At 47.6% G+C, this 18,807-nt stretch overlaps 5 protein-coding genes across 5 annotated transcripts; all 5 read right to left on the reverse strand.

Annotated features, from left to right (window-relative positions):
* Positions 1–939: 939 nt before the first annotated feature.
* FOMMEDRAFT_24889 (uncharacterized protein) lies at positions 940–5,916 on the reverse strand (the record flags this gene model as incomplete). The annotated part of the gene is made up of 13 exons (XM_007261435.1): positions 940–1,089; positions 1,619–1,844; positions 1,921–2,222; positions 2,303–2,437; positions 2,458–2,553; positions 2,690–3,259; positions 3,627–3,673; positions 3,730–3,859; positions 3,951–4,727; positions 4,813–4,849; positions 5,035–5,201; positions 5,402–5,606; positions 5,777–5,916. 13 exons carry the CDS (start codon positions 5,914–5,916, stop codon positions 940–942), a joined length of 2,982 nt encoding a protein of 993 aa, XP_007261497.1.
* A 220-nt stretch (positions 5,917–6,136) lies between these two features.
* On the reverse strand, positions 6,137–7,882 carry FOMMEDRAFT_16199 (uncharacterized protein; the record flags this gene model as incomplete). Its single annotated transcript, XM_007261436.1, has 4 exons — positions 6,137–6,848; positions 6,870–7,040; positions 7,203–7,302; positions 7,327–7,882. Coding segments are annotated over 4 exons (1,083 nt in total), but the record flags the coding sequence as incomplete, so codon positions are not given.
* A 1,580-nt stretch (positions 7,883–9,462) lies between these two features.
* FOMMEDRAFT_137824 (uncharacterized protein) lies at positions 9,463–10,597 on the reverse strand. Its single transcript, XM_007261437.1, has 5 exons — positions 10,475–10,597; positions 10,255–10,376; positions 10,065–10,164; positions 9,815–9,990; positions 9,463–9,585 (listed from the first exon to the last, which is right to left on the reverse strand). The coding sequence occupies exons 1-5, from the start codon at positions 10,521–10,523 to the stop codon at positions 9,478–9,480; spliced, it is 555 nt and encodes a 184-aa protein (XP_007261499.1). The 5' UTR covers positions 10,524–10,597; the 3' UTR covers positions 9,463–9,477.
* Positions 10,598–11,287: 690 nt separating this feature from the next.
* On the reverse strand, positions 11,288–12,342 carry FOMMEDRAFT_137825 (NAD-binding protein; the record flags this gene model as incomplete). Its single annotated transcript, XM_007261438.1, has 4 exons — positions 11,288–11,536; positions 11,601–11,787; positions 11,837–12,165; positions 12,220–12,342. 4 exons carry the CDS (start codon positions 12,340–12,342, stop codon positions 11,288–11,290), a joined length of 888 nt encoding a protein of 295 aa, XP_007261500.1.
* Positions 12,343–13,171: 829 nt separating this feature from the next.
* FOMMEDRAFT_143907 (RhoGAP-domain-containing protein) lies at positions 13,172–18,174 on the reverse strand (the record flags this gene model as incomplete). Its single annotated transcript, XM_007261439.1, has 8 exons — positions 13,172–13,735; positions 13,788–14,177; positions 14,227–14,361; positions 14,415–14,636; positions 14,694–15,702; positions 15,753–16,115; positions 16,194–17,596; positions 17,631–18,174. The coding sequence occupies 8 exons, from the start codon at positions 18,172–18,174 to the stop codon at positions 13,353–13,355; spliced, it is 4,449 nt and encodes a 1,482-aa protein (XP_007261501.1). The 3' UTR covers positions 13,172–13,352.
* Between the last annotated feature and the right edge of the window lie 633 nt (positions 18,175–18,807).

Genomic DNA, 18,807 nt, shown 5'->3' on the forward strand with positions numbered 1-18,807 from the left:
CAACCGGAGATCCCCCCTTCGATCAAGTTCTAATATCAAATTTAAACCATGAGAAAAACTAGTAACAGAGGGGACTCAAATCACTGACCAAGCTCTATTGAATAGTTCGATTTGAATGGGCTACAACTTCTAACAATCGGATTCGGATCGGTTCCTAAGAACAGGACGGGTCAGCTCTAGGAATTTGATTACTGCCGGATGATTGCGAAAACCGAATCATAATGTTGTTTTGAAGTGGCAAGAGGAATGCTTGTTTGACACTTCGCTGTCAGCAAGCGCCTCGTAGTATATCAGGGGACTAGGTCTATCAGGCGCCGTATGATGCAATCGACGATAGATCATGCAAAGGCGGAAAAATATAATTTGAAGGAAGGAAGCGGATAATATCCTTTAATACTCTTGGGATAAACTTCTCTCCGACAGTGATATTCGGTCGCGTTTTGGATACGAAACTCTTCGTATGTGTGAACGTCATCGCGATTTGCGATTGGTGAAGTGTGTGTGGTGGATGATAATATGCAAATTGTCCATCAGTATTAAACGTGTATAGTAGCGGAAACAGGGTGCTCTGACAGTATTCATTAGTGCCAACTTCCTAGGACGTTTAATCTATGAAGCGGGGTCTCGCCATATAGTGAAGTTTGGGTGGGCTCTTGTAGGCTACTATACATGGTGCGATCGAGTAAAGTCCGTGGCCTCAACGTAGATGTATAGACGATGGGCTAGAGTTGGCACCGTAGATCGGTGACACCTGACTGTTTCTCTGCAGTCGGGGTGCGCACCCTTAATGTTTAACCCTTCTTTTTCACAGAACCACACAAACATAAGAAGTCTCGCCCGCACATCAACAAATCCCGCCTTTCTCCACTTTCCGGATGCCGAAACCCGACGTGCGCGCTGGCAGTCGTCTTGCACGCCCGGAAGCTCAAAAATTTACCTCTACTTCTTTGGAGCTAGTTCGCTAAGCCCCATTCGGGATACTGCAGGACTAATCTCATGCCACGCAGCAATACATGCTTCGAGACGTGTGCGTTCTGATAGTGCAAGCTGTGCCGCCATACGCGCCTGTGTCATTTCAGGCGGGATTGCCTGTGAATAACCAAAGGGGAACAAAAGTAGATCAGTAAACCCAAGTAATATAAGAATTTCCAAAATTAATGATGAAAGGAAGCTGAGTATGGATACCGAGAATGATACGAAGAGAGAAGAAAATCACTAGCATCACATGCTGCGCTGTCGATGACTGGTACGGCGGCGCCGATCTTGTTCGCACTCCCACCGTTGCCAACTTCGTTTACAAAGGTATCACCTCTCGCACGTCGTAAGAGAGATCATCGATCCAATCCTCAAGTGCATCTGTGGCAATCCATCAAGCAATCAAGCGATTGCTTCTGTGGCGTCAGGCAGTCGAACGTTGTGTCGGCCGGCGGCAACAAAGCGGCCGTGGACAAAATAGCATGAGGCAGACAGTGCGAATTTTTAAGAACGAGAAGACTTGAAAAAGCCTAGAACATAGTTTTCACTTGCGAATATCATGCATCTAGGCCCTTTCTTGCCCTTAGGTTTGAAATGAAATGGAAAGAACAGAAACAAGCAGAAAATGAATTAAAATACGTACATCAACGACCTCGCCGAGCTCTGCGACGCTCAGATTGGAATGCGCCATGCCACGATAACGCGTCTCGCACAATGCGGACACGACACGTGCCGTTGACGCGATCAGTTGTACGACCGACGCGTCGCAGAAGGCAGAATCGGTGTCACGCTCCTTCGGATCATTCTGCAATTTCGCGTCAGCAGCCGTTGCGAGGTCAGAAATAGAACGCTTCGAGCCGGCTTCGGCGCTGTCAACGTCCTCCGAGTCAGTACAAGACAGATGCAGAAACGGTAGAGCATTAGTCTTGGCTGGAGCGTACTCACTGTCGATCACGAAAGCCAGACATATCGGTTTCCTTTTCAGGACAATTAGCCAGCTGTTCTGATATTTGGCCACGTTCTTGCGAGGTCGGGCATTCTTCGCCTTGGTTTTCCGCTTGACAGCCACCGTCGACCGCCGATGAGGGTTGAGCATAAGGACTGTTATAAGCGTGTGTTGCATCGTCTGATTCGGCATCAGATGCAGCGCCGTAATCACAAAGTAGACTGGACAGCAAAGCGACGCCTTGTCTTCGGTCCTGTTGGCTCTCGACGTGAAAAGGTTCTCTGAATTGTCCTAATTTCGTCTATGCAAAGGCATCACGTTAGAAACTGGTCCACGAAGCATCAAACACATGAGCCAGACTCCAGGTCACTGATTACTCACCTCAAAGCTGACATTGCTTGTATTTTCATGTGTATCTTTGACAGCTTCTTCTTGCTCTTCAGTATCAGTATGATTTTTCACATCACCATCATGTCCGCTTCTTCTTATGCGGATTCGCGCAGGCAATACACTGGTCTGAACCGAGGAAGACGTACTGGAAGTCCTTGATCTTGTGCGTTTTGGCACTCCGCTAGGATGTATCTCTCTTCGGTGCACCGCACTGCTTCTGGACAAAGTCTCTTCTGGAGCCCCTGGATTAGAATGTCACGCAGGAACAGGATGGCGGAGAAACGCGGAGGTTTCCAGCGGCGTCGCAACACGCGAAGCGCAGTGACAATAAGACGTAAACAATGAGTCAACAGTCTGAGTGTGCAAATATAAAACGACTATACCGAATTGAATTGGGTTCCTGTCCAGCAAGGATGAGGCCAATGGGGAGGAAGAACTTGACAAATCTTCAGCAATCAGGTTGGGTAGTGTAACGCGCGACGCTTGCTCGATCTTCATCGCAGAGTCTTCCGATGATGGTACCCACGAATGGATTCGTCCTACCCGGCTGAAGTGTTGTAAACCTATCCCAGCATTAATCTCCGAACCCAAATGCCCCAGTTTATTCTGAACGCATGCAATACTCCACAGAAGCGCAAGATCCTCCTCGACACTTGTCATCAGCCTTATTTGTTTTGAATCATATTCAGCAGGGGTTTTGCCGGCGTGCCGCCATTCATTCTGGGATGAGTATGAAAACGTAGTCTCTAGGGTGGCGCATCTTTCAGCTCCATCCCTTCTCGGCAAATGTTGAATGTATTCCATGCGGGATTGTGGATCCGAATCAACATCCGTACACGCAGAGCGGAGCCGCTCCTCATGCAATGCAAATAAAACACAAAACAACCATAAATGGTGCGAAATTTTTGCTTCGCTGTCCAGAACGAAGTATAGCGGTTGGTGTCCATTCTGTGGACGATATCTCTGTAGATTCAGAAATCAATTGTAAACATTGCGTTATGATAGCGAAGATCGTGGGCATGGAAAGAATCCGAAAAGACAAAAGCGATGTGCAGATCCTGGGAGGACCAAGAGATGCGTAACCTTGAGGCGTAGTCAGGAACGCGTCGTAATTCAATAGGAAACAAGCTCAAAAGCCAGGTGACCAATTCAATACTCGGAGCTAAGTGTTTGCAAGACGCGAAGCTCAGTGCTTCTCGGGAGTAGCCGCAGTCAAAGTCTACTCCAGACACAATCGCTCCCTGAATGCAGCATCTTGCCTCCACGCCGCCGATGAATTGGCTGGAAGTTGACTGGGTTCCACCATTCGTCGAACCTTAATTCTCCTGGCGTTTTGTAATAATATTTGTTGCCCTAGTCTAACTGTCAAACAGTCGCGTGCGTAGCTGGTCAGGCAGCTGATGAAATCAATAAAATACAAGTCTGGTAATTCCAGGCTACAGGCCAGCCTAGACTTAGGACGGCAGGGGCAGCCGTTAAAATAGTGCGGCCGTTGCGCGTTTTGTAACCGTCTGGCTGTGCAGAACGGTTTTGGAGAAGGTCATTCGACTGTAGAATAGATTTCATTCGTGGTGCAAAATATACGGGAAGTGTACGAGAAAATGTAGAATTGAGTGGATAAAGAACGGACATAGCTCACCTGTTTATGAATATCGAAGCTTCTTCTGCAAGCTTCTAAGTTGCCATCAGAGTTACAAGAACGAGCTTCGAGTGCGGGACGATTTTGTAATGTCAGGTTTGCATCTCCCCTATCAAAGTCATTGTGACGTGTCCCATCTCGAGCGTTAGGGAAGAAGACCAAGTCTGAGTCACTCAAGATAGTGTCTCCGGGAGCGTATAGCTCAACAACTTCTTGAAGACGTTCTAGAATGACCTGGTCCACTCCAGTGACTGGATCGTCGTCGCCTGGGTCAGTATTTTCTGTGCGCGAAACTGTTTTGCCATCGCTGAACCGAGAACCCGGGGCGCGTTGACGCTCGCGCTCGCCCACTCTACCTGCGGTTTTCAACGTTTGTTCCACGAAGATATCATACCTTCTCCGATCACGATCTTTAGATGCCGGTTGCTCATCAGAGCAAATTTCACTGCCCCTACTCGATCTGGAGACAAAAGAGTCCATGAAGCTGCATAGTTGTCGTGCATTCCATAGCAAGACATCGTTCTCGTTAATATCGAGAATAAATCCATATCGCACAAGGAGTTGTGCATTTGTTAAATGTTCACCGTAGGTGTTGAATACTTCTGAGAAAGGAGGAACGAAATCATTTGTCACCATCTCACATGTATTCTCCAGGTCGTTCAAGTCATTTAAACCTTGGTCTTTCAGCAGAGTGACGGATTCATCGCTGCCTTCGTCTTCGATATCATGTGGACACTGTTTGAGAGACCCGCAAACACGGCAAACTTCGTGATCACTCTGCAGAGACGGCATATAGTTGTACCAAAAGGAGGGAGCACAGTCAGCACGGTGGAACGAACACTTTGGAAGCTTGCCCGCGCACCTCGAGGTGGACATGGTTTTCCGAGCTATGATTGAAACTAAAAAGCCTGATCAGTTACGGCAGTCCATCAAAGTATAATGTACAGGCGGAGAACGGGGTTAATGTTTTTAGCTATTCAATTCTCACGAATGAAAATGGATAGGCTTTGGCAATCTGTGTGGGAAGACGGAGGGACAAACGAGAAGACATAAAATTTAACGGGAGAAGGTATGAGGGACGTACGCATCGGCTATGGGTACCATCGCAAGGCCATGATAGGCGTCAACAATGAACGAGCGGGAGGATACCAGCGCAAACGCATGTTGGAAACCTTCAAGGGTTGCATTCTCATCCAATTTTACTTTCGCAAGCGCAGGGAGAGCGGTGAACTCATAATACGAAAGAAGATCCTGTGAAAATTATAAATGGATACCAATTAGCAAAGAAGGCAGTTAAACACTAATACAACCCCTAATGAGAAACGAGGGTTTTGAAGAAGGGTTATAAAATGAAGAAGCTCAATGTCATCAGTAGCGAAAGAGGGTACGGAGGTCTTTAGTGCTAAAGACGGAAGCTGTCTCGGTGAAAGTGCCAAAAAGTCAAGCCTCACCGTTTGTGTGCGCTTGAACTTGTTATGCAAGCCAGACGCCGTCAAAAGCGTATGAGTTGACCGCTCTACTTCGGCCATAGTACCCTCAATCCATTTTAGGGCGACTTTCTCGTCTTCGTTGTTTTCATCCCAAAATAATGCGATGTTGACAAGTTTTGGTAGTGATTGCAGGTAGCTGGACCATGGCGATGAATGCCCCCTCAATCTGCGATAGGGATCAGTAAGGGGTAGACACAGGCCGGCCAGAAGAGGGAAATAGAAGAATTAGATGAATGTATCAGTCCAGGGTACGATGCGTAGAGATGATATGACCGGATCCAAAACTGGATGGAGGAACAAGAAAGGAGTTAAGGAGAAAGTGAAATTGACAATCACATTTCACCGAAGAGCCCCAAAGCTAGACCAAGCTGTGCTTCTGTCCCAAAGATCACTTGCGGAATGTGTTCGGCGAGCAGACAGTTCCTGATGGACAAAATGGCTGACTTTGGAATGATGACCACTATGGCAAGAAGCATCAAAAGTGTGAAATGACAGAAGACGAAAATTGCGGTCGCATGTTGAAATTCATATGTACATGCGGTATGAGCGGTGTATCCTTCAACGTAGCAGCCAGAGTTTGGACGTACGTGTAGCCCGGCGCTCGATGAACGCGTCGCGTGCGAGCACTGAGATGTGGCCGTCTTTTCCGCGGACGACGCGTATTCTCTCGTCAATTCGGACGTCGTGTGCACTACTGAGAGGCAAGGTTTTGGTGGGCTTGTTCCCTCTAGTGTTGTCGTGGGCTCTGGTCAAAACTCTCTCTGTCCATTCCAAATAGGAAAGAACTAACTACATGAAGAAAGTGATTATGTAATCTAAAGAATTAAATAAAATCAAGAAGATCTGATAGTAACTAAAATCAGAACTCTTCACCTCCCCAAGCTTTAAATAGTGACTGTCCTCAGTCACTTGCTTTAAGAAGCAATAATGAAGGGTAAGTATAAGGAGTGTGAGTAAGAATAAAAGGTATCAATCAAAGTAAGATAAAGAAACAAAGAGTGTGAGTCTCAAGTAAGAATGAGTGTCCATAAAAGAAAGGGGTATAAGGGAATGTTAGAGTAAAGAGAATGTAACCTGTACCAAGGCCAAAGGCTTGCCAGACCAATCCTCTCCAACTCCAACATAGATGATAGTAGTAGTGAGTAGTGGGTTTCATCCAACAGCTGCTTGGGTCTCAACCTGACACTTCTGGTTCTGATCTGCTGGGTCTGTCAAGGTCAAAATCTGATTACCATCCTTGAAATCCTTTGTCTTGCACTCAGTTAACACGAAGAACAGCCTCCTGATTATCATGTTGAACATTGTGTCCTTCACTACATGAACCAGTATTACTATTGATATTCCACCTACTGACACCTTGAGTCTTGGAATGACACCTTCAATTGTAATTGATCCTGCATTTGCTGGCCTGAGGTTCGTCTGCACTCACTCCTTTGGTACTCCCAAGCATTTCCAAACGTCTTTGCACATCATGTTCATAACAGCTCCCTGGTCCAGTAAGCTCTCAGTCTCCAATTTGTTGTTCAGCTTTACTGTTGCTAGCCTGACTGGTACACTTCTGGCCTTGTTGTTGCTGACTGGGGTGCCTATCCAACACTCCCTCACTCAACACTGCTCTGATCCAACAGCTTCTAACGTCCTCCTACATAATCTGCTTGTGCTCAGTATTCTCACTGGGCTTGACTGATTCTCATTGTCTCAGCACTTGATCCTTACAGATGCACTTCCAACCTTGTTCATCTGGCTTGCCACTGCCCTTCACAACAGCCTCTGCTGCTCATCCATCACACTATTCTCCCTTGTCCTTGCTGGTACACTTCCAGCCTTGTTTGCCACACTTGCTCCTCTGCTCCACTCTTGTTCTCATTCTCTAGCTTGAATCTGACTCAATCCAACATAATCCACTACTTTCCTACACAATCCACTCGTTCTTGGCTCTGCTGCTAGGCTTGACTGTGCTTTGTTGTCCTTGCATACAATGCTTGTACCTGTGTGCTGATCTTCTCTACTGTCAGTCCTTGCTTCCTCACTTGTCTCTTCCTCCTCTGCCTTTGTAGGTCCACTTCTGGCCTTGTTCAGCATTTTGTCATGCATCTGAGTCGTCCTCATAAGCTTAGCTGCATACTGGCACTTGAGCTCTGGAGCTATTGCAAACAACTTGTAGTGTGTCAACATGACAACACTGTCCATCATCCAGTCTAAGACCTGCTTGATGATCTTGCTCAACTTGGTGCTTTGCTTCAGTCTGACTTTGACTGGCTTTGTGTTAGCCTTCATAGTCCTTGCCTCCTCTCTTTGTCTCTTCACATCCCTCAAGTGTTCCTCCAACCTTGTCACCTCTGCATCCAAATCCACTCCAAGAACAGCTTTGTGCTTTTCTCCCTCACTTGCATTCAACCTATCTTTTGCTTCATCAATTGTGCCTACTGTGAACACAGGCTTGTCTTTGTAGTATCAGTCTATACACTCCTTCAATGTTGCTCCCTCTACACTGGCTGGCACGAATGCCCTACTCATCAACACAATCTTCTGCCCCAACCTCATACACTTCCCCCTCTGAGTGTACTTGCTCACAGTCCTACAGTCATGTACAAAATGTCCTTGCTTTCTGTAAAAGTTGCAGGTCCTCTTGTGCTTCAGGTTGGATTTCACAGAATTGGCAGATTGGTCAGTTTTGCATGCTTGATTCATCAGCATCTTCCTGGACTTGCTTACTTTGTTGACCTGGGCTTGTAACTCTTCAAGCTTCCTCACAATCTTTGCATACTTGTCTCCTGCTTCTTTCTCTAGCTTCTCCTTTAGCAACATTACTGTCTAGTCTCAGCCTGCCTCTGTCTGCCCTGCTAGAAGAACATGGTCTGCTAGCCTGACTACATTAGCAAATTTGAACAGCTTGCTCACATCCTTGTCCACATAGAGAATCTCCAGTCATTGTGTCAGGTTTGTCCTCAGCATCCCTCTGATCCCTCTCCAGAACTCACAGTCTAACTTGTGTGCTGACATCTTCCCTTGCTCCTTCAAGTACTCTGCTTGCACCTGGAACTCACAGTAGTAGTGGCCAAACTCTGTCTGCACCATCATTTCCTTCTCACTCTGCACATCAACTAGTTGTGTGATATTGGCTCTTGTGTAGCATTGACCATTGATCAGCTCCAGATAGAGCTTTCTGATCTCCTCTTTCACAATGCTCCAATCGCATGCTCCTTTCTTCTTCAACTCAGGCACGGTAGCCCACAAACTGCTACAGCTCATTGCTGCATAGTACGTCACTTGCTTGCACATCCACTCGGCATCCTTCTGGAAGTCGGCAGCTAACATCTTGATGTCTTCAAAGAACCGCAGAAGTTCCTCAAGCTTGCTGCCGTTGAAGTACGGTGCTTCTCTTGATCCTCTTCTTGGCGGCCACGTCATCGTGCTTCTCGTGCGTCAAAACGGTCGGTTCGATTCAAAACAAGCTAGGCAAGGCCCTCGAGGCCAAGATCAAGACAAAATCAACCCAGACACCTTAGAACAGAGGCACCACCCCTTGCAGTGGGCTCCAAAATGAGAGGCAAGGTTTTGGTGGGCTTGTTCCCTCTAGTGTCGTCGTGGGCTCTGGTCAAAACTCCTCTCTCCATTCCAAATAGGAAAGAACTAACTACATGAAGAAAGTGATTATGTAATCTAAAGAATTAAATAAAATCAAGAAGATCTGATAGTAACTAAAATCAGAACTCTTCACTACACCATCGAAGGAGCTCAGCAACGACGAGGTCAGAATCAGAAGACATTAAAACACATGTCCATCGACATTGACGAAGGATTCGAGGAAACGAAATGAGATTCCAGCGCCGCGGTCATAGACACGCGTGTGACTCAGCAACTTATTACCACATGCAACAGCCACAAATTTCGGAAGAATTTTCAACCCAGAAATCAATAAATACGAGTATTTATTGATATCAATATCAATACCTTCCGCTTGAAGGCACTCGACTAGAAAGATGATAGCTACAGTACTAGTTAGGTTCATGAGAAATATCACGGGCTGTGTGTCATTATTGTTCCTTCTTTTCTGCCGCGGTCTCGACCGTCTTTGCCTTCTCTTTCTCGGTCCATTTTGCGATTTCTTTCGCCTCAAAGCGTCTTGAGTACTCCTCTCCGCCCTGTAAATGTAATCAGAAGTTAGCAACCCGTATATTTCACAGCAACACAACCCGAGTTCATGGTAAGGGATGTCGTGAATGAGATACACGCAAGAGAATGTCCGTATATTTATCCTAAGAAGCCCGAGGATAAAGAGGAAAACTTCCATGCAGCCTTCGGCTTCAAAGGCAAGCATGACAGAACGATATAATGTGGGAACGAAATACAAAATACAAAATGACGATTCACCTGGAGACAGAGCACGGCGCCCAGTAATACCATAATGATAGTGTTACCTGCAGCTAGAACACGCATGGCCTCGATGCGGTCCTCGCGCGTATCAACGTCAACGACGGGGTCCACGATTGTACGAAGCGAAGGAATCGATACGGAAATATAAACCCCGATGGCGAACACATACGCCGCTGGGGCACAAAGAAAGAAGCAAGATAAAGAATCAGGGTTAACGAAAAGGGCTGGAATGAGCGGAAAAACGCACCTAACGAACTCCCATCGAAGAACATTGCCGTATCATCCCATTTGTGTAGTTTCGCAATTAAACCCAGCACCCCTATACCCACTACACTGTGCAAAAGTGCCTAAACGTGGCAAGGCTATGTGTCAGTAACGCTTCTCCCTTTTGAGAGTCGAGTTTCCGTAGCCTCGGCGCTGTGAGAGGGTTCACATACTCGTATTACCGGCGGAGCATTGTAAAACGTCGTGTAGAAGAAAAAACCGTCATCAACGGTCTGTTCAGTCAACTCCCCAAATAGTAGCTTGTGGTCAACCGTGAAGCACACGAAAAGTATTCCTGGAATAAGCAAGATCTAGTATCAGAAAAAGTAGGACAATAATGGCCCAGACGAATGTGAAATTCGTTTCGCGTTAAGACCAAAGTCGTCTACTCACCAAACGCGAAGCAAACGCTGGCAAGGACCACGGCTTGTCTGAATCCCATGTCACCTTCGACGTTTTTTGGGTCTATTTACTAGTCCGCGGAAATATGGGAGTCCAGAGCTTTTTTCCGTTGCCTGTCGAGGACGGTAACAGAAGGAAGAAATCAGAAGCGAGTCCGGACTGAACATTTCATGGCGTGAGGTGTGATCTCGTCAGGGCTGTACTCAATTCATGCTCCTGCGCTCTTTTTTTTTAAGACTCTCTCACTTCATTCATCATTTCATCACCATCTAGTTCGTACCTCTGTTACCTTAATACACTTCTGATTCTGATGAGCCTTTATTTACAGATTAGAATTAGTTGGTGAAGAAAATCACGCATTTGATATTCCTTAATAACGGTCGCCGAGCACCAATTCAGTTTCCATTAGTGTCCACATCATGAGTGTTGTCTTACAAGCGTTGTTACCCCAATCCCACCGTGATCTTGCCCAAGGAAACCAAACCTAGGAATAAGTATTGTTTACCGAGTTGGTTCCCTCTGCGACTGCTCTAGACCCTGGAGTTCGTCACCGCCGGACGAATTACATTGTATGTATATTCTAGTTTTAATTGCCATGGTTTAATGATAAGTAAGGGTGAGCTCTTTCGCAACTTTCTATGGTTAACAATAATGATCTCTATTAAGGAATGCTTTCAAAGCACTCAGGATGAGTTGGTTCCTTTCGACCATCTGCGGCTATATTCAAGCATAGCAAACTACAATTCACCAGTGATAGTAACGCACATGCACTACATACAATACACAAGGATACCCTTTTGATGCTCACTGCCCGTAAATGTCGACAAGAACATCTACGACCTTCTGAGGTTTCCAATCCGGGAATTCCTTGTTGTCCAGCTCCTCTGGCTTCCCAGCAACACCGTTTCCTTTATCCCACTGCAAGAAGAGGAAAGAGACAAAGTCCTGCGGGTTTTTCGCAACGGCACTCTCCAACTCCGAGCGTGGGCGATAAGTGACTGTTATATCCTTCCCTGTACGTGCCTTCCAAGCGTCAACGATCTGGTTATAGTTCTGTAGATTTCCAAAGTAAGTTTCATTTAGTAACTTGATTTGAAGATGGACAACGTTTGCTTACGGCTCTATCACCTTCAATACGGAAGTGACGCCCCTCAATCTTATTCTTCGGAAGTGCGGTGAGCACATGTGCGACAAATCTGGCGACATCACGTAGGGTGGTCCAGGATATTTCTGTCGTGCCAGAGCCCGGAATCGTTATCTTTCCATTAACAAAATCAAACCCGGACTTCTCGGCAACACCTCCCCTGCACAGTCTCAGTATTGGCCATAAGCGTCTGGATTATCACGACTTACTTCTGGAAGATATAATCGGTAAACGGCCCATTGTAGAACGCGGCATAGGGCAACTTGATCTCCTCCCTAAGTTTCTTCTTTAGTGCGTCTTTCTTACCCCAAACTCCTTCAGTAAATCCATCCGTTACGTTCCCGAATTCGGAGGGCACGAAGAGTTTTACTCCGGCGGCCTTAGCACCAACGGCGAGATCGTCTTGGTTAGCGACGGGGGGAAGCGTCGAAATGACGACATCGACACCAGAAAGAGCAGACTGGATTGAAGGTAGGGAATTATAATCGATTACGACTGGCTTAGCTCCCTTTGCAACTAGTTCGTTACGTTCGTCTGCCTGTCCAGGATGTCAATAAAACCGCGGAATATAATTCATGTGGATTCAACTCACATTGCGTGTCAGGAGAATAACTGAAGATATTACCCCGCTATTCTTTTTACTGAGGAGCTCCTCGACTACAAATTTGCCTAGATTCCCTGCTCCAGCAACAGCAAATGTCTTGTATCCAGACATGTCGGATTGGGTAGAACTGAGTGTAAGTTAAGCTTAGGAGAGACGTTCAGGAACTGAGTTGTAGCTCAATGCAAGACAAACACCCTCGTTCAGACTATATATATACCTCGCAAAGCACAGGGTCAACACTGAAGTGACGCAAGACTGCGTAAATGTAACACACAACAGCTCGCTTCATTCTATAGAATGTATAATACCTGGATAAGTCCGTGCGATGCGTGATTCCCAAAGCAAACCTGCACATTCACCGAGTCGGACATCCAGATCTAGTACATCGGATTGTCGACTTGTAAGCCAATGCCTAGATGCTGATGTGCTCTGGGCCGTTGGTGATGACACAAGACGCGATCCGGATTCCGAGACTTGTAACCCTGGTCCGTCATCGGTGTTCCATACCAATCCATTATTGACGACACATAGGGAGAAACATGACTCTTCAGTTGTTCGAGGTGAGACAGGCTAGTACACTTGCTTTCTGATAGATTGTACGCCAGCTCCCGACTGTTGCCCATGTGCTTCAATCGGATTTACGCATATGAGCATATGAGCAACGGTATAACAGATCAGTCAACGATTAGAAAGGTGGTGTACGCTTAAGTTCGCCTAGATAGCTTCATGAACCATCCATGGCAAGATTTTGGACACTGGAAAGATGAAGAGAGTGTGCAGTTCTGAGTCAGCGACGTCAATGCTATTCCCGAAATTCATTCGCAGAAATTCTCACAAACAATGATATCACGAATATACATAGTCTACAAGACCTGCTGAGGGTATACTTCACTAACCAGAAGGGAATCGAATGGGAAACAAAACAGAACACTAAACAGTACAAAAACACAGGAAAAACCAAGGTAGTAGTCACGATAAACAAGTAAAGCCTGACTTGGCATAATGCCGTTGAGAAGGATGTTGACATCCATGAAAAGGGTCCCAAACAACAATGTGAAATGTGGAAGGACAAAAAAAAGAAAAAAATACATAGTTGATCATGAAAGAGTGCTGATAAGATATCATCGAGGAACGAGCTGAGGGGAGGAGTCCGATTGCGTCCCGAAAGTCGGTGTATGAAGAGGGGAACCAGCACCTGATGGCCGAGGTGACGACGGCAGTCCTTGCGGAATACGGCTCCGTCGCCGATCCGCCTTTGTCGTTGAGCCGGTTAGGTTGAGGTTTAGGCCTCTGGACGCGGCAACAAACGAAGCGTGTGATTTGTTTGGCGTTGCAACCTCTGATTCCTCTGGTGGTGGATGTACTTGTTCTTGATATTGTATGGCTGGCGAACCAACCCGAACGGATCCTTCTGTCTCCGCGTCTGCCTCTGTAGTTGTGTCGCTCTCATCTTGGTCATGCACAGATAGGTCGTCACCGTCGTCAGATTGGTCCTCTGTCGTAGCTGAGAAGATATGAGTGACTAGCAAACTAAAAGAAGGAAGGCAGAAACGTACTTGGCAGTGTTCTACCTGACAGTCCAAGAAGCTGATCGGCGGCAGCATCGGAGTACCGCTTGCTATTACGACGACTCAGGCCTCCAGACAGACGTTGAGGCGCTGGCTTGGTAGTATCCTCTTCGTCCACCGATGAATCGGAACCTTCACCATTAACATTGAACACACGATTGAATTCGCCCAACATTAAGCTGAAAACTCCCGCTGGAACACCAAGGGTGGGACTAAATACGATGCCCACGTTCCTCATCGTCATTTTGTTTATATTTGAATTCTGCACGATAAGAATTAAATGAGCTGTTAATGCACGTAATAGGCTGTAATTTGCAAGCGGTAGCTGTGAGACAAGCTCTTGTAGCTCTCTGATGCGTTCTTGAGTGTCAACGAAATCTATCCCAAGATCAGTCCAGAGTGCTTCAAGAAAGTGATATACACGTACCCATGACAGCAAGGAAACGCATGTGCAGTTCACGGGTGAGGAGGCTCGAAGGTAGTTCTCGAAGGAAGGTCTTCAGGAGCCCCGCAATTGCGTGGGGGTCCCTTACGTCCGAAGTTAGTAGGTCCACATCCCCCTCTGACAAAGAAGGCTTTAGTGTGTATAATCTAGTTTCGGAAGAAGTTACTTACCTGCGTTGAACCTATCCTTCAAATTCTTAATCACAGCAGAGCTCCCACTTAAACGATAAATGCCTTCTTCCTGATCGGCCTTGTTGGCTTCCAGATATTGGATAGACCGGAAAACAATAGCAGGAAGATTTGCAATCTGACTGACAGCCAATGAATCCTCCAGCGGTACACCGAAGACAGCGCGAGGTTGAAAGGTCGGTGCATTGGCGGCCTTGTCGTTAGCTAATACACGTGAAAGTATGGGTACCATGAACTATTGAAATTGTCGTTGGTACTTACCAGATGTCCACCGCCAAAAGGCACGAGACCTGGCCTTCCTCTCACGATCACTGGAGGGTTGCTGATCAGGAACCGGCTCTTTGCTACCAAATTTATATCCAGCAGGAATTGGTACACCATTCAGAGGGCCGGAGATCTTGCTTAGTCTACCAACATCATCCTTGGGCTGTGATGGTGATGCTGCTGCAGGACTACCTTTCTCGGGTGAAGATGGGCGATCTGTCGGCGAAGGAGCAACTGGGGCCAGGGTGGGATAGTATGATGCACGAGTGCGATCCTGAGGACGCATAGGATCGGCAGACATGGCGTGTTTGTCCGTTGTCTGTAGGTCCGGGTAGTGACCCAACTCGGAAATTGAACGTTCGCCAATCGAAGCGAGCGTTGGCGTGGCTTCCGAGAGGCTCGAAGTGATAGGTAACGAGCTTGATTGCTGGGAATCTTCAGCACTGACACGGTCAAGAGAGCTCTTTCCGGAGCTATCAAGAAATGGTATGCTTGATACTGATCCCTTGTCGGCAGGTGATTTGGTGGGGCTTGCAGGGCCGAAACTTTGGAAGAACTTCGCCGTTGAGCCATCCACCGCCAACTGTGAAATGGGTATGGGCATTACATTGCTCTTTTGTATCTGATCCTTCGAAACAACGCGTCTCGTTGTTGGAGTAGAATCATTATGGTTAAGTGAGCTCATCGAGGTACGCGGCTGGATGATGCCGTTCTGGACTGAGTTCGTCACAGGGCTCGTCGAGCTTACCGTTGATTTCTCGTCTTCGTTGTACGATCCCATGACATATCGTACCAGGACCTCTACCCAAGCGTCGCGCTCTTGATCGCTTTCTGCGCACAAAACATGTCGTGTATTTTGACCTGCTGGACCGCGTTTCTGCTCGATTATCAAGAACGCGTGTCGGAATTCGTTTTCATCGTCCAAATCGCCTTTGCCCCCAGCTCTCTGCTGTCTTCCGATCTGTGCACCTGCGATCTGAATAGATCCGAGATGCGCGCCTCCTCGCTGCAAACAATGAATTCCAGTGCACGTCCTTGTAAAATCAATATACGTACATTTTCATAATATTCAAGAACCGGCCCTTGCAAAACAAAGTAACGAGTCTTCCAGCCTCCAAAATTCTTGCCCCTTTTTGTCAAATAACCTTCTTTGTATCCGCTCCTTGTGACCGGAGAACGTTCACGAACGACGTCCGAGGAAAAGAACACAATGATCTCGTTTTTATCTTTGATCGGCAGCTTCATAACAGACTGCAAGTATGCCTGTAACATCCTTTTACGCTGATCAACTTTTGCAGGGGCGTGATCTTTGAAGAGTTTGTTGTCTGGGAGGGGCTCGAGTTTCTTCAAGGTAGCTCGACTACACCTTGTACGCAACCGGCTATCAAGGGCTAGCACATCCGAGTAGAACTTCTCAATCTAATGTAGTGAAATGTGCAGGATGAAACGATGTCAGATACATGAGGAAAATGCACACTTCATATGAATAACACGCACCTGCCACGACTCCTTTCCTACAACGTGAATCGCGATCACGAAGCTCAGCACCTCCTTCCCCTTATCGTTCGCCCGTATATGGCTGCCAACTACCTCCACAGTTGATGTCTTCAAATCGGTGTCAAGAAGAGGCATCTGACGGAACGTGGCCGCCGGCTGGCTGGTGGGCAGAATGAAGGAGTCTATCTTGTCGTGCGTGCGTCGTGACCCCACATCCAGCGCTAAAGTATTTGATGAGGACATAAGCGAGGACCCCGAGGCAATTGATGTGGCTGTCTTTCCTCCTCCTACTCCGTTCGCGCTTTGAAGCTGAGTGGGTGACTGAGGTGGAGGTATGTTGTACGTAGATGGAGGCAACGGGAACTGGTCAGCTGTAGTCTTTGCGCCGCGCGCTTTGGGCACTTGACCTGACTCTGAATGAGCCGGTGACTCCGCCCGATTAGGAATGTATCTATATTCATTTCCTTCTGCACCCTCAGGATCCAGCTCAGAATCTGTCTCGCGCGTTCGAGCGTCTCCGCTAGCCCGATGTTCACTTTCACTGTCATCTGTGGTATCAAGTTCAAGAAATGGTCGCGGACTCGCAGATTCATTACCCCGGCTATCACCTTCTTCGGGAACTTGAGCAAGGGAAGATTCGCCATTGGTAGGCCGTTTCGTGTAATTCCATCCATCTGTAGGTCCACCGACGTGAGGCGAAGCCAGAGGAGAATCCGCCAAATTTGCATAATAATGTTTTGCTTCGTCCGGAAGACTGATTCTGCTTTCCCGGGAAGCTTTGCGAGCCGAGCCCGCCGTCAAATAATTTGGTGTAAGATTAACTGAAGAAGAGCTTGTCGCCGCGCTACCACCTTTCCCATCTGAGGTGAAAACACGAGAATCCGGTGGCTGATTCGTCGGAACTGTATTTTCAGGAGGATGATCCGTGGGTGGACTGACAGCGGGGATGAAAACCTTCGAAACTGATGGTTTTGCTGTGCTTAGCGGATCCTCAACTACTTTAACCTCTCCATTTACAACTACACGATGAGAGGGAGAAGCATCGGACATGGAGGTCGAGGAGCCAGAGGGAAGCGACTCTGACCGCGTCGGAATCACCAGTGGAGGAGGGGAAGTACTATGTTGTGGATTTCGCGACGTCGAGCCGTTCCCATCTCGCTCATGTCCTGAAGAATAATGGACCTCGATAGGGGATGAAGGTGAGGTGGGAGGTTCACTTCCATTTATCGAAGTGGGTGTCGTGAACTCAGGGTGGGTATTGCTTCTCTCTCTATGATGTCCCTTAGACGTCTCTCGAGCGTTCATATGAGATGATGATGACGATGATTGTGTATGTTGATCACGCGATGCAGAGCGCTTTCTTGATGGTCCTGTCATATCAGGCTGGGTTAATGGCACGAACACTATCGAAGTATTAAAGGACTGAAGACGACGTACCCGGCCTGTCCTCCGAGTGGTGCCTTGAAACCTTAGACTTGGGAATTGGATAATGGTGATGACCGGACTCTGGAGAGGCGACCCCTTTGGTGTCCACATTCGATTCGGCGGGACTATTACTTGTAGATGGTCGCTGCCGCTTGTCGTCAAAGTGCTCTCCTCCGGAGGGATGCTCATATTTTGCAAGCTTAGCGCGAAGAGCATCTCTTTCTGCACGAATCCGCTTCACATCGCCCACGGCTAATTGATAATTGTTTCGCTGCTTTTTGAGGTGGTTCCAGAGCTGGGAGTTCTGAGCACTAAGGGTGTTGCGCTCTTGGAGGACGGAGTCGAGCGCGGCGCGCACCGGGTCTGGAGTAGATGCATGCGCCGCAAGTGCCTGTTCGACGGTGACAGCTGAGTTGGTAATTACGTCTTCGCCGTTGAGACCTGTAGCTGACCCGGAGTGGACCAGGCGCATTGTAGAGGGCGAGGAGCCCGGGTGAGAGCGAGAGGTGTTCGCGGATGGAGATGCCGCTAGACGCGCAGCGACGGCGGGGTCCATAGCGAAAAGCGTCGCGCACGGCGACGACGGGAGAGTGAAAGGCTGGGGTGGACGAGGAGCAAGAAACGTGAGAGGTCAAGCGGCGTCGCAACTCGACAGAGGAAGCGTAACGGACCGGGCCATGTCACGCTGTGACAGATCTTATCTCGCTTGTAATTGCTTATTAGAGCCCTTCTAGCCCAATCCCTAACCTGCATGTTCCGCTGTCAGTGGCTGGAGCGGCCAATAGCACTACGTATTGAGCTCCTCTCTCATTTGAAATTATTTTTTTAATAATAATACGATATCCCGTTAGTCTACCGCATTCCGGAGTAATGCTGATATTCGAAGAAAGAGCGATACCCAACCGCTAGTCTGACGCCACCCAGCTTCAGTGAACAGGGAAGCGGGAATGTGCCGAGGTGTGGATTTGCGCCTCCACCGTTGCTACCCACTGGCCGTGTCGGCCGACCTCATCGTCAATCAGCGCTCTTTGTAACGTAGGCCAGGGCAAATGCGAGCGCTTCTCGTGGAAACTTGTTTGTGGCTTAAAAATCCAGGATGATCAGGCTCAACTGTATGAAGATCTTCTCGTACATGCTGCAAACTCTATTGAATGAAGCGTTGACTCGGTAACTTTCATGTCAATTTTTT

This window comes from Fomitiporia mediterranea, assembly GCF_000271605.1.
Source record: "Fomitiporia mediterranea MF3/22 unplaced genomic scaffold FOMMEscaffold_1, whole genome shotgun sequence".
Taxonomy (NCBI): domain Eukaryota; kingdom Fungi; phylum Basidiomycota; class Agaricomycetes; order Hymenochaetales; family Hymenochaetaceae; genus Fomitiporia; species Fomitiporia mediterranea.